This window comes from Tachypleus tridentatus, chromosome 11 (genome assembly GCF_004210375.1).
Source record: "Tachypleus tridentatus isolate NWPU-2018 chromosome 11, ASM421037v1, whole genome shotgun sequence".
Taxonomy (NCBI): Eukaryota; Metazoa; Arthropoda; class Merostomata; order Xiphosura; family Limulidae; genus Tachypleus; species Tachypleus tridentatus.
Genome location: NC_134835.1, coordinates 35,718,023 through 35,732,392, shown reverse-complemented (window position 1 = coordinate 35,732,392; position 14,370 = coordinate 35,718,023). Strand labels below are relative to the sequence as shown.

The following is a 14,370-nucleotide window of genomic DNA, read 5'->3' as shown; positions in this document are numbered from 1 at the left end:
TAGACAGTATACCCTTAGCATGAGGTACAATGCTTGATCCTTATTAAATGTGGTGACTAGACAGTATACCCTTAGCATAAGGTATGACATTTGATCCTTGATGCATGTATTAGTTTTCTTTGTTTAAATGGTTGTACGGTCCTTAAAATTAAGACATACTATGCAACAAAAATGCTATTGTAAGTGAACTAATCAAGACAACCCTACAGCAAATACTTTGGTTTATCTTGAAGAGGTTCCTCCACTTAAAGAAAAACTTAATATCTGAGTAAACTACAGTGTAAGAATTTTTTTTTATGATAAACATTAACAAGAGTGATTGTTGTTGATTGCAGTGATGTTCAACAGTTGAAAAACTCAGCACTTGTCACTTAATTTACTTTGGTGTTTCTAATTAAAGTATATGGTAACATGAACCAAATTTTACACTAATCCAGTTACATGAAGCTTGTGCCACTTGCAAGCTGTTAGTAGTAATTGTAAGTAAACCTTATTATCATTATGTTTATTTATATTACCTAATTTAATCTTATCTAATCTAAACTTCTATTTTTTACATTTTTAGTTACTTTTATTAATAATAAATAGAGTTAAGAAATGTTTTCATTTTTTTTATTTCACTCCTTGATTTTTGTCAGACCTTTGTTAAGGCTGCTAATACTGACTCTCCATGAAAACATGAGAATCTATTTTTCCTGTTAGTCATTAAAATCTGATTGTCTATGTAAGCTCAATCCCTACTGAGAGCAAAATTAAAACCTCTCATGATGTTTGTTTATAAAATGCCTGAGAAGGATGGAAACTTGTATTTCTGTAGTTTGCATGGTTCTTAATACATCAGAAAATTTGTTTTTGAAATGACATTCAAAACTGGTTAGGATAGTGTAGAGTAGGTTAAAGGCACATGTTAACAAAATGTTTCTTAGTTTTATCTGCAGAGAACTGGTAATTAGTAATTGACATACAACTAATGCCAGTCATTATATTAGCCATTCTTAAAGTTGTACTATACAAGGCTTTTACAATGGCAATTAGAAATTTCCTACTTGAAAGCTTAAAGTTTGAAAACTTTGAAAATGTCTTATGTGCATTTCATTTGTGTGAAACTTATTGCTGAGGTTATCCTTTTAATTTTGTCAGTTTTGCAATTACACTTTAGTATTGTGAGTTCAAGAAAATAGGGTCTGACATGAAACTTGTGTATCCATTCGTAGGTATGTCTTGTTCTGTACTTAACTAATGTGCTTTGAAATTGTTTATTAATTTTTTTTATGTATTTGTTGTTTGAGTTTTATTTAATACGTGTGCTTAGGTTTCTGGCAGCCACTAAGAATTTTCGTCTCTACTATGATGGAAAACATTACGTGGGTGAGAAAAGATTCGATACAGTGCAGGATTTAGTTGCTGATGGACTCATCACGCTTTACCTAGAATACAATGCTGCAGAGTATATATCTATGATGTGTGCTCAGATCAAATATGAAGAAAGTCCCTACATGACGTTGAACTCTTATCAACAGAAAATGCGTAAAATGAGAATTAGGAAACGATCAAGTATTTCCAGCCAAGAAAGCAACAGTACACGATCCATTCACGAGTATGACAGGCCTGCTGATGATGTAAGTACAAGGAAAACTCTTAGTTATGTATACGTGATTTGTTGTTTTTGTTTCCGTGTTAATAGTAGTTTTATAAAAGAAAATTGAGTGAAAGAAAAGAAAAATGATCTTAATTATATTGTGAAGTAAAGCAACATTAAATATTTGTAGGTACAGTGTTTAAAACTCACAAGGACATAAGGCATCTCTAATGAAACATTTGACTTTCACAAACTTAATCCGTTCATTGACTTTCTTATGTGAAGAAAGAATAGGGTAAAGAAGTAATAGGATTTTTTAAAGTCTGCAGCTTATGTAATATAGTTGTGTACAATATTGTGTGTTTTGTTTCTTTTTCAGAGTGGTATATTCTCTCAAGAAGATTCAGTAGAAGGTGACATCGATGTCCATCGCTTCGAGAAGACTCACAACTTTAAGGTAGCTGATGAATTTATGTTGGCATAGTTGTACAAAATATTTGAATATATGTTAATAATCACTTTTTTCTCCTAATCCTTCAATCTATTTGTCTTATATTGTATGTGAATTGCTAAGTGATACAAAGTATCTAGAATTATTGCTTAAGGAAAGTAACTTTAGTAGAATTTTCATTTTAAAAGTGGTTGAGTATTTATTTATCTTTTTATTTGACATCTACTGTAATACAATGAAGTTTAGCTGGTACTGAGAGCCATCAGTTTTTAAGTAGTAAATTTTTTGTCTGTAGTGTTCTTTTGTAAGGTTGATATGACCTATTTTACTGTTTAGAGAATCGTGTGCTTCGTTTACTCATTTATTGGAGAGTTACTTTTTATTTCTGAACTTAATGAACTTTTATTGCTCAGGTATGAATTACTTATTGCTGAATCTTAGTTTACAGAAACATATTATAATTTTGTTTATACTCTTTTTATATTTAGACCCATAATTTCAAAGGGCTACCTTGGTGTGACCTGTGTGGCAACTTCATGTGGGGGATTATTGCTCAAGGTGTCAAGTGTGAAGGTGTGTGTAATAAAAGTAATTTTTTTCATTTTCTGTTGTATCACTACTTGCTTGATTCTTTATAAGAACCTCCAGAATCTTCAGAGGTTCTGAAGAACCCAGAAAACCATAGAATTTGGAAATCATTATCAAGGCTGGGAAAGATGTGTAAAATAGTGTTCAGTCAAATCAGTAATATATGATTTTTTATATTTCATTCACTGATGGAGATTTACAGCTAATAATCTGGGAATATCCAAACATTAATTTTAAACAACTCATTACTATGTCACTCAGTAAAGTTTTACACAAACAGAGGTAGTGAAAAAGTACTTCAGTTTAGAAACTGGACAAGTAAAGTTAGACATAATCAATAAATGAATAATATCCTTAAAGAAATGAACTAATAACAGCAATGAATACTGTTAATACTGTATATAAACAATCTATAGCAAAACCAACAAACAATGAACATGTGGGTAACAAAGAGGTTACTGAGCATTTAGTTATTTGTATAGTAGATAAATCTTCACTCTCACTTATGAAGTAGCTAACATTATCTTAATTTGTTTTACATTAAAACATTTTGGTAAAAAGTTAATAAATACATAAAACAAATATAGACAGTAAAATAAATATATTAAAACTTTTATTAGACTTTGATATACATTCAGTTAAAGTATGTTACAGCTAAAAAGTTTTGGGTTCACAAATTACCTAAGACATCATACAATTACCGGGTTATTGGTGGGCTTAAACATACTATAATAAAGGATTTACCATTTTTGATAAGAAATTGTCTGAAATCCATTAAAGAATGTTTAAAGAAAAACTAATGTTATTAAAGAGAGAACTTATGGCTTTAAAGGTGTTATAATAGTGAAATTGGATCTCGGTAACTTTTGCACTGGTCTTCCTTTTGATAAAAACAAATTGAAGTACTTTTATCAATAGTTTCAAGGTTATTTTACTATTTGGGTAAAATACAACTGCATTTTGTCTGTGACAATCACCAAAGTTATTACTATTTTATTTTACTTTAATACATTTATGCAAATTGTTTATCATGTTTTCAAACAGACACAGGTCTGTATTAATGAGATTAGAATTTGCATACATTACAAGCTTTACTGAGAAGGACCATATTAAAGCTTTGCACATTGTGCTTATAAATATATTAATGATATTATTTTATCACATTAATGAGGTTTTCTAGACATAGAAGAAATCTATCTACCAGAACTCACACTAGGGAAAAAATCTGCTACTAGAAACAGAGTACAGCATCTGGATTTAGATACCAGCATCAACTTTCAATTTATAAATTTTTCATTCCAAACACCAGTATTCCAAATAAGCTATGTTACAATATTTACTACTATCACTGTATTAGATGTAATAGAATTTGTTCATCATTATCAGATCTTGTGAATAGAGCTTGTAAACCTACTTTATTTTCCAGAAATGATGTTTCTTATTACACATTTTAAACACAAGTCATTTAATTCAGTAGGAAATTCAATTTGGTGATATTCTGACTACATATTATGGGTTTTGAAGTTTTACAGAGTATCCCAACCTTTTAAAAATTTTCACTTTAATTTCTTAAAATTCTTTAGGCTAGTAGTGAACTGACCTATTTCGTCTATTGACCGTTACTGGTTTTTACCTCTTATTTGTTATAGTATATAGTTAGTGTTAACAACATTATGTACGTAATATGATTTTATGTCTTTAGTTACATTGCTTTTTAATAATCTTTGTTATATTAACGAGTGTTATAATTTTTTAAATCTTTATAGTTTCTAGAGGTTTTCATGTTTTGGGCTTTTACAAGAGATTTAATGTTACATATTACTTCTTGTAGCTAGGAGTGGTTAAAGTATGGGTGTTAATGTTTTAGATACACCACTTATGTTTAACATGCTGTTTTCTGTATTTAACATTTTTATATTTTCATGGATAGTTTGTATTTTTTTTTATCTTTATAAACATCAGATTTTGGTTGTCTTATGAAAATTACTGCTACTAACTCACTATAGTTTTAAACATTAATATTTAATATATTATCAGATATCACTCTTTTGTAATGTTAGGCAGAATTTGAGAAAAATGTTGAATATATTTTTCAAATAAATTTATTTCTATAGTAGTAGTTCAAATCAACAGTCAGTGTGTTCATATTCCTCAGGCAAGATATACTATATTATATACCTATTGTTGCTTTCATTAACAGTATTTAGTATAAAGAATGTCATTACTTTTTAATGTAACTTATTGTTAGTATACTTCTATTATTAGATTATTTTGCATTGTTACTAACATGTATTTATGGCTAACCAAAATTTCCTAAGCTGACTGAAGCTTCTAAGCTATTATTGGAATTATGTATAAAAATATTGTTAACAGCAAAAGTACTCAAGTGATGTATTCTAATCTTTATAACAAGAAATGTATGATTTGACTGGCAGCTTTATTTTTTAGTTTTGCTGTGAGCTTACTCTGATCAGCAGTTAATACTAATTAACTAATTGTATACAACCACAAAATATTTTAGGTTTATAAAATCTTGTAAGCAAATCAATGTCCATTTTACTACCTTCTTGACTTAACCAACTAATAACTGATTCACATCTGATAGTTCACATAGTTCAGTAAAATTATGTAAATGATTTTAACTAAGTTCATGCAGCAGGTAACTAAGCTATTTGTAAGTTGGAAATGGGCAGACTTAACAGTCAACTAAAGCTTACTGGGCCCTTCTTTGGACTGACAACCTCCATTTGCTTTTGATTGGCTTATAATATTGGTATGAATAGAACCTGCTGGGTCCTATTTTGTTTTAGCCGATTAGGCATTTTGGCTTAAATCCACCCCTGGTTGGGAATTTGTTCAGTGATAAATAGTGGAAGTTCCCTTAGAGAAGAAAGTGTTTTATTTGTGTTTAAGTACAAAAGTTATACAATGAGCTACCTTTACTTTTTTTACTTTGTTTTTATTATTGTAAGCTGTCAAGGTTACCACTGAGCCATCTGGTGCATGATATGAAAAGGGAAATAAATCAATTCTCCTAATTGCTAAAGTGTGTCAAATGCTGGTGTATTTAGTGAAAATATATTGCTTTATAAATGTATCTGAAATGCCTTTTAATAAGTGGCAGTTTTAGTAATTTGTGAATATTATTTCCCATTTGAAGTAGCAAGTATTGGTACAAAGATTTATATTTGTTTTTTCCATTTTTTTTTTTTTTAAGTTTCGTTAATTATATAAGTCAAGACCTTTATTTGTAGACCATAGATCTAAAGTTATGTTACCATAAACTTTAGACATCTTACTTTATATGTGCTTTATTATGTTTGTGGTAATGTTTTAAAGATAGTAATAAAAAATTTGTAACTAACTTATTACAAAACTGTGTATGTTACAAATATCATGATGCATCTTGCCTCTTTAAGAGAATTTTATATGCAACACATTTTACTGAGATAATAAAGATCATTTTTATGCTTTTTATTAAATACTGCAGAATATTTTCTATCTATGATAATGTACAACATTTATGTAAGACTATTTGGACTTAAATATGGAACCTCACTTTCCTTCCAAAGTTTGTATAAGATCTCTAGTCATGGTACAGAATAATTAACATATTTCAAAGATGTATTGTCACTATATTAGCAACGTATGTAAAATACTATGGTACATGCTCATAAAATATAAACAGATGGTGTAAAGATGAATTATTACAAAGAGTTGAGAATTACAGAAAATAATGAAACAGAAGAAGAAACACAGTTGGCTAGCAGTTGAAATGTTATACAAAAGCTTATTCAGATTAACAGAACTTTTAAATAATTAGTGTAGATAAATGTAGTTTAACTGATTTCTTTCTTAAAGTATACTTGTGCAGAACACCTTTATTATATGAATAGAAAACTTGGAACTGTAATAAAAATGGGACAGTACTTATTAGGACCATGGATAGTAACTTGTTCATTTACAATGCTCTTTTGTTATAGTTACCTCTTCTAGAGGTGGTAGGTAACCTTTCATCTCGAGGAAGGTCCTTTTATTCATAATTATTTAATAAAACATAAAATAATTTACCTTTCCGGAAACATTTTGTGGCACCAGTATGATATACAGACTACTTAGCCACATAGTGCAGGGTACTGCTTATGTGTTCAGTAGGTTATAACTCCATATTTTTCCATGAAGTGTTGACTGTGTCCTGTACAGTGACAATGACTGCATATTCATTCTGGGAAAGAGATACATAGAAAAATGAGTAATTCAAGTGAAGAACAAAAAATATTACTCATATTACATGTTTTCTTAGATTGCTAGGCAAACATAAAGGAACAGATTTTATATATTACTTTGGTATAAATTATTTACTTTTAATGAAATTACAAATAAGTGTATGAAGTGCTAACACTATCTTTTTGGGTGCTACCAAGGTGAGCTTTTAAACATTCACCTACAAAGCTTGCATAGTTTCCTTTTGGTTTTTTTTATCCTTTCACCATTTTCATTGACAGTCAAACCTTTTACATTGGACAGATTTCTTTTGATTGCAGTTTTATCAAACAGTATACTACTTGATAGTTATAATTATGAAGTTATGAATATTTTAGCCAGTCATTAATTGTTGTTGCTTGAGATTTGGAAATAAGTTATAATATTAACTGTACTAGATATAATCATACATTACTTTTATCATGTCCATCAAAGAAAAAATTTGCTAAAATGTATTTTCAGTCAGTGCTAGTTTTATTGAACTTATTATAACAATGTGATCTGTCCCAAAATTGTAGAAATATATTTAAAACAAAGTATAATGTATTAAAGTACAATGGTTCACTGTAACTTGGACCTGCTAATATGATAAGAGAAGTGCAACTACTCTTTGTTGCAAGCATCTAAATGCTTAAGCAAATTCTGATGTATCTTTCTCAGTATGGGAACTAGCCTTGACAGAAGTCGGTTTTGAAGTAGAACCAAGGGTTGTTTTTTTTTATTGAGTGTGTCTTGAAAGTTCAGCTTGCAACATAGAGGTGGAAGGATAGAATTATCTCTGCTTCATGGCTTCAACATGTGCTTTCCAATATGCACTGCTTTGGATAAAATGCATACGTGCAAAAATGCACATTTTCTTTCTTTACATGAAAACAAAACTGTGAAAAATTAAATGAACTGTGCTCACTACTATGGCATGCATGTATATTATTCACATATATCAGTTTTTGCCTGTATCAGTAACACAACAAAGACAAAGTGTGAGAGATAATTCTCAATGTAAAGTTATTGATTATTTATGCAATGACATACAGAATTTGATGGAAAGTCTTTTACATCAAATCCTGCATTGTTTTTGCATTCTGTCACTACCTTTGGCTTAATCTCCCAAGCAGTATTGAAGGACTGTAATTTGATGAAATGGGAGTTTATTGTAGAGGGAATAGTGAATGAAATATCACTGATGATTTATTTCTTTTCTGCAGGTAATGTTCATTAGGGGTGTGTATGTGAAGGGGGTTAACTTACTCTCCATTGCAGAACTTGGACCATGACCCCATCTGGGATATAATCTTTTGAGATTTTTTAATTCTATTTATGGTGACTCACTAGCGTGGAAGTGTTAATTTTTTTCTGACCCTTTACAACTTCCTGACATATAAAAATCATTTCTGCCTGGGTATGGTTGAAAAACTTGTACCAGTATTTCCAGGCATTATGCAATAACAAAACAGTGCTTAAGGGAACTTAATAATTAAATGGATAAGTTTAAAATTATATAACCTTACATATTTCACCTTCTGGAAAGTGGTATCATTCTGTTTTTTTAGTCACTTCATCACTTTATCATGTATGTTTTGATTACAGATTTATACATGTGCACAATAAATTCATAATGTTAGCTTGTATGAGAAGCTATTATCTCAAAAGCTGTATTTATTCTTGGACCAAAGATATATTCTTAACATTACAGTTAGATTTATTTTTTTTTTCAGATTGTGGTTTTAGTGCTCATCGAAAATGTTCTGAAAAGATCCCAAATGATTGCCTACCAGACTTGAAGTACATCAAGAGAGTCTTTGGAATTGATCTTACAACACTAGTCAAAGCCCACAACACCCCTCGCCCATTTGTTGTTGACATGTGCATCAAGGAGATTGAAAGCAGAGGTTGAAAATTATATTTTTAGATAGTTATAACTGTTGAATTTTTAACATGTTGTTGATATTTTTGTTTAGCTGTAGGTTACCTTGGCTGATTGTTCTTTAAAGCATAGTTTGAACTTCTTGTTGATTTATTTACAAATTGGTGTTGTGTTTTGTCTGGACGTATTCTAATTAGCAGTTGTTTATAATTGTACTTTGGCTGAAAATAGTTTTATGTGTATTTATGTTTAAGTTTTGGAGACATTCTCTGGAGGAAGTGTTTTTTGTGAATTTTTTTTCAAAATGAATAAGATATAATTTTAAATTAAGCAAAGGATAAAAAGGAATTGTAAAAAAAAAGTTTGTAAAATCACTGCTTTGAAAATATGGAATAGAAATCTGTGATGAAAAATTTAATTTAAGTAAAATGTCTTAGGTTAAGGAATAAATCAGATTTTGCAATGAGAAAATGGCAAATTTAAACTTCATAAAAGTTTTGATTTTAGTAATAAATTTTACATAATTCAACTACACAGATTTAAAAAATAATATTCATTTTTTTCTATTATGTAAAGATTGTTTAGAAATTGCGAAGAAAAATAATTCTCGCTTCGGTCAAATTATTTTGTTGACCACAATGAACATTTTTTATTGTTGTTTGTGTTGTAGAACAATCAATAAGTCTCATGTCATGATTGGTCTAGTGAAGTCTGTAGCAAATGGTTGTCAACATTTTAAAACAGCATTAGACCCAGTTTCAATGAAAACGATTTGTTTATGTCAGAGTTTACAAGACCTTCTGTGAAAAATCTTTGCATGATTGGAAAATTAGATGTCATTTTCACACTTAGCATATAGGATTTATTGTAGAACATGTAAAAATTTTAAGACAATAAAGTCATCAGAACCCTGTGTTATTAGTTTTAGTTGAATCATGGTCATGGAGAAAAAACTTGTTTATCTTGCTGGAAGTTTTTAAGATAAATAAAAAGGGAGAACATTATTTGTTTCTTTTCTATAAAAAATTGAGGTTAAAATTATTTTACTGACCATAACAGGTAAATAAAAAAAAATCTTAAACTTGGGCCTTTCATTGTGAGTTATATTATAAGTATTCAGGAAACTAATTCTTATGTAATAATAAATAGGTTTAGAGGCTGAAGGATTGTATAGGATCTCAGGATTTAGTGATGAAGTTGAGGCTGTTAGAATGAGCTTTGAAAAAGGTGAGATATAAATATAGTTTAGGACCAAGATATGATCATATTTAGACCAAAACTGTAAATTAGGATCCAATATTAATTTCTCTTAAATTTATCTTTTCATTCAGGACGTGTTATTCATGATCTTTCTTTGCATTTCTTTCATGTTTTATGTCTCAACAGTTTTATGCATACTTTGTTGTAACAAAGATTTTTTAAAAAGTATTCCAACTTTTATCTTGTAAATTATATAAAACTCTTGTTTCCAATAGATGGCTTGCATGCAGACATAAGTCCTGGTACCTATGAAGATATTCATGTTATTACTGGAGTCCTAAAGCTATTTTTCCGTCTTTTACCTATTCCTCTGATTACCTTTGATACCTACCCTTTGTTCATGAATGGTGTTAGTAAGTAATGAATTTATCTTTCATCTTTTTCTGAATAATTTAGTTATATCTAACACTTGAAGTTTGTTCAAGTGACACATCCAGAAAGAAATATTTGAAAAGTAGGTTTCACCATTGAATTTAGACAATAACTGGCCAGTGCTTAACATTAGTGCATCAAGTACAAAACAGTTGTAAGATTTATAGGTCTTCCTTGGAGGGCATAATAGGTGTATCAAGGTGGTTTTGGATATGCAGTTCAGCAAGTGGTGATTGACACAAGGCCTCATTAGAACGACACATGTCAGAACAACAATTTGTCATTGTTTAGTACTTTGTATATACTGTTAACGTTATAAAAAATTAATCTCTTTCAGAAATACCGTGCAACAGTTCTTTCCAACACAAAATGCACGTGCATTCATATTGTAAAGATATGTTCATGGTGGGGATATTGAAATTCTAAGACCAGGACACACCTTGTACTTAACTTTCTTTCAATGAGCATCAGTTAATTGTATATATTAATGTTTAATTCTGATTTTACTAAGTGGATCTTTGGGAAGTCTGTTGTGAATAAACAAAAGATTTTAATGAAATATTTCTGTTTAAGATTTGTCTGTGAATTTTGAAGCCTTTGCAAAGTCAGTCATAGTGCAAGGTTGTGGTCATGCAAGTCATGAAGATACTTCTCTTTGTCATAAAGTTTTGTATTTAGTTTGCATAGGGTGAAATGAAATGCTGAATAAAATCTTAAGTATCTTTTTTCTTTCTAGAATGACTACACATTATAATAAGTTACTAGAATAAATAATTGTAATTATATAAGCTACAAGCCATTTCACGTCTTTATTTTTATTCCTTCACAGCTTTTCTTAGATTATCTTGGAGTGTGTGAATAACCATTTATTACAGTAGGATTGCCTGGTATAAATAAACAAGTTACAATAAGGCCAAGTTATGTGTGCATAGCTGCCTTGAAGTAGAATATTGAATATTACAAGACATTTTAACATATTTGTTTTTAATTTAAGTTTTCTTATCTAACCTAACAAGTTTAAGTTTTTATGTAGTAATTATTTTGTTTTAATATGTATAAAAGAAATGAAAAATTTAATATTTATGTCTGGACTGCTTTGCTTTTGACAACAACTGGCTACATACTTTTTTGTACTATGTTGGTTGTTCACTAAATCAGTAAAATTTCCTATGAAATTATGAAATATGTATTTTATAATACAAAAAAATATTTCAAACACTAGAATAAGATGTCCTGAAACTAGTATAATTTAATTATTTTTTTTTTAGCATTGCTATTAATAGGCTAAAAAGTTCTGTTAGCTGCTCGAAGTTAAACACCAAATTTCAAACACTGAATGAGAGGCTAAATATATACTTAAGAGTATTACAATGAAACATAAATCTTATAAGGAATCTTGTAAAAAAAAAACGTCTGTTCTTTTTATGGAATATAAATAAGCCATTCGCAATGTCGGAAAGAATTATTTGCATATTTTTGATAGAGTATTACATTGGATGGTTGTGTTGTGTGGATTTAATTTCTTATATATACATATATATATAAGTATATATATATATATATATTTGTACAAATATATATTTGTTTTTTTTTTTGGTGTCTGCAGTATTTGTAATTAGTTGGATGCACAAAAAAATTGTATAAAATAGAAAGTAAATTTAAATTAAGCAATTTGGAGTGCAGATATGTGACACTAGAGGACAGATTATGGATCTATTTGAAATTAAACATTAGTTAGTATGAATATTTTAATTATAAACTATGTTGTGGTGCCAAGTTAATTGATTTATATATGTAGATGCACTTTGCTTTAGTTTTTGATGTATGGTTTATGGCACTGGACAACAGAGGCATGTGGATTAACTGGTGACACTAGGGGGACCATCTAGAAAAAGACCTGCAAATCATACCTGAACTGTGGTAAGCAAAGTGTGGTGTTTTATAGCAGGGGAGAATCCAGGAACACAGTCAGTAGTAGAAGTTGTTCGTGTGCATCAGGTAACAGTACACAACATAATTAAGAAGGATCTGTGTTTCATGAAGGGGTACAAATCACAGCATGTACATGAGTTACTTCCATGACATATTTGTTCAATTATGTACTTCAAGCAGCTGGAGAATGAGATAGGTATCATGCTGATCCATACAAAAACATACATTTTAAGGCACCAGACACAGCAGTTGTAGGTTTCTGTCCAATCTTATTATTAAAATGGACCCTCAGACACTATTATCCTCATACACTAAGATGCATTATGGAAAGCTCTTAGAGAGGAGTGGTGTGCTTTGGATGTATAATATAAATTATACTGCACTGCAGGACCATTGTCAAGATATAAAGTTTTCAGATGAAGTATAAGAGGAGTATTTTAATATATTGTACTCAATCTTTTGTATTAGATCTATTTTGTCTTACTAGAAAAAAGTTGGGCATGACATGGCCTGGTGGTTAGGATAATTGATTCACAACCTGTGGGTCACATGTCCATTTGGATCATCACTAAACATACTCGCCCATTTAGCTGTGGGGTGTTATAATGTAACAGTCTATTCTAGTCTTTGTTGGTAAAAGAGTAACCCAAGAGTTGACAGTTGACTGGCTACCTTCTCTCTTTGTCTACCACTGCTGTATGAGGAATGACAAGCTCAGATACCCCTAAATAGTTTTTCATGAAATTGGAAACAAACCACCAATTCTGTTTCAGTATTGGAATATAACTGCTAGAAGACTATTATTTACCAGTTTGACAAAATTTGATGATCCAGTGAATAATATAGACCTTAGAAATATAAAACATCTTTTGAGGAACTGTACATTACTAATGAAAACAGATATTAAGCAATGCCCAAGATTATTTTCTGTATATTATATGTAAAATAATACTTAATTTGTATATATCCACAGTCTAGATGTGAGCACTTGGAATACCCTTTGGTGGAAAAATATCTTTATTACTGTTACTATGGGATCCACAGACAGTGTCCGTAGATGGTATTTGGTTAAAAAAACAATTAATTCATGAATCGCTTTCTTATAAGATTAAAATAGGCTCAAGTGTGTCTATTTCTTATAATAAATGGGCTATCTGCCGTGCCCACTGAGAGGAATAAAAAAAAACAGATTTTAGCACTGCAACTCCAAAAACTTATGGTTGTCCCACCAGACAACAGAATAAACTAGTCTAAAGAACAATCTTTGTTGATCAACCATGCTGAGAAGGGTAATTTAAGTGACGATTGTAAATGATTTTTTTCTTTCCAGGACAACAAACTCTAGAAGGTAGGCTTGAAGGGTTAAGAGAAGCTATTAATAAACTACCACCAGCTCACTACCAGACTCTGAAGTATCTGCTGGTACACTTAAACAGGTAAATTAATAGCTTGTTTACTTAGTACTTGTTTTTAACTTCTTTGTTTTTCATATTATTTTTCTAGCAACCAGGAAGTGTTTGTGTGTGTTAAAGTGAGGATAGAAAAAAAAAAAGAATTTCAACATTGTATGAATAAATTATTCTATATGTGTGTCGTTTATAGATTTTGTAGTGAAATGTCATGTGTCAGCAATGTTGTTTGCTTCATTAAAATGCTCTTGGGCTAGTAGATTTAGTGTATAAGCTACATATAACCAGATGAAACTGGGAATAAGAAGTTATGAAAGACATAGGAAAAGTAAATTAACATTATTTTCATTGATGCCAATTCCTTAACCCTGTTGACACGGGTCATGGGTTAAAGGCCTTGTTATCACATTTGTTGACTCCCATCCAAAATCTTATTCTACTATTATTTTATGAATCTATTATAATACATTTGGTATCAAATTGTAGATTATAATTCAGATTTTAGTATGATAGATTAGTTTCTTATTTTAAAAGTAAATTAAAGAAAAAAAAACATGTGAATATTGATTTTTGTTTGTGATGCCCAAATGCAAAACTTGTAGTTTCTTATGAATTGGAAACTCAAAATACCAGTATTGGCAGACTAGAATAT

The 14,370-nt window shown here is 29.9% G+C and overlaps 1 protein-coding gene across 6 annotated transcripts in view; it reads left to right on the top strand.

Annotated features, from left to right (window-relative positions):
• The window catches only part of LOC143231924 (N-chimaerin-like), a 44,454-nt gene that overhangs the window by 10,967 nt on the left and 19,117 nt on the right, over positions 1-14,370 (top strand). For 5 of the 6 annotated variants that reach the window (XR_013017292.1, XR_013017291.1, XM_076466776.1 and 2 more), the window contains 7 exons: positions 1,313-1,619; positions 1,959-2,036; positions 2,519-2,603; positions 8,597-8,770; positions 9,895-9,972; positions 10,221-10,358; positions 13,640-13,745. Coding sequence is in view for 4 of the 6 variants with exons in the window: in XM_076466776.1 (XP_076322891.1) it covers positions 1,313-1,619; positions 1,959-2,036; positions 2,519-2,603; positions 8,597-8,770; positions 9,895-9,972; positions 10,221-10,358; positions 13,640-13,745 (966 nt within the window). In the remaining 2 variants the exon portion in view is untranslated. Of the gene's footprint in view, positions 1-10; positions 25-1,312; positions 1,620-1,958; positions 2,037-2,518; positions 2,604-8,596; positions 8,771-9,894; positions 9,973-10,220; positions 10,359-13,639; positions 13,746-14,370 lie in introns of those variants that run through there. The other variant, XM_076466779.1, reaches the window with a different exon arrangement.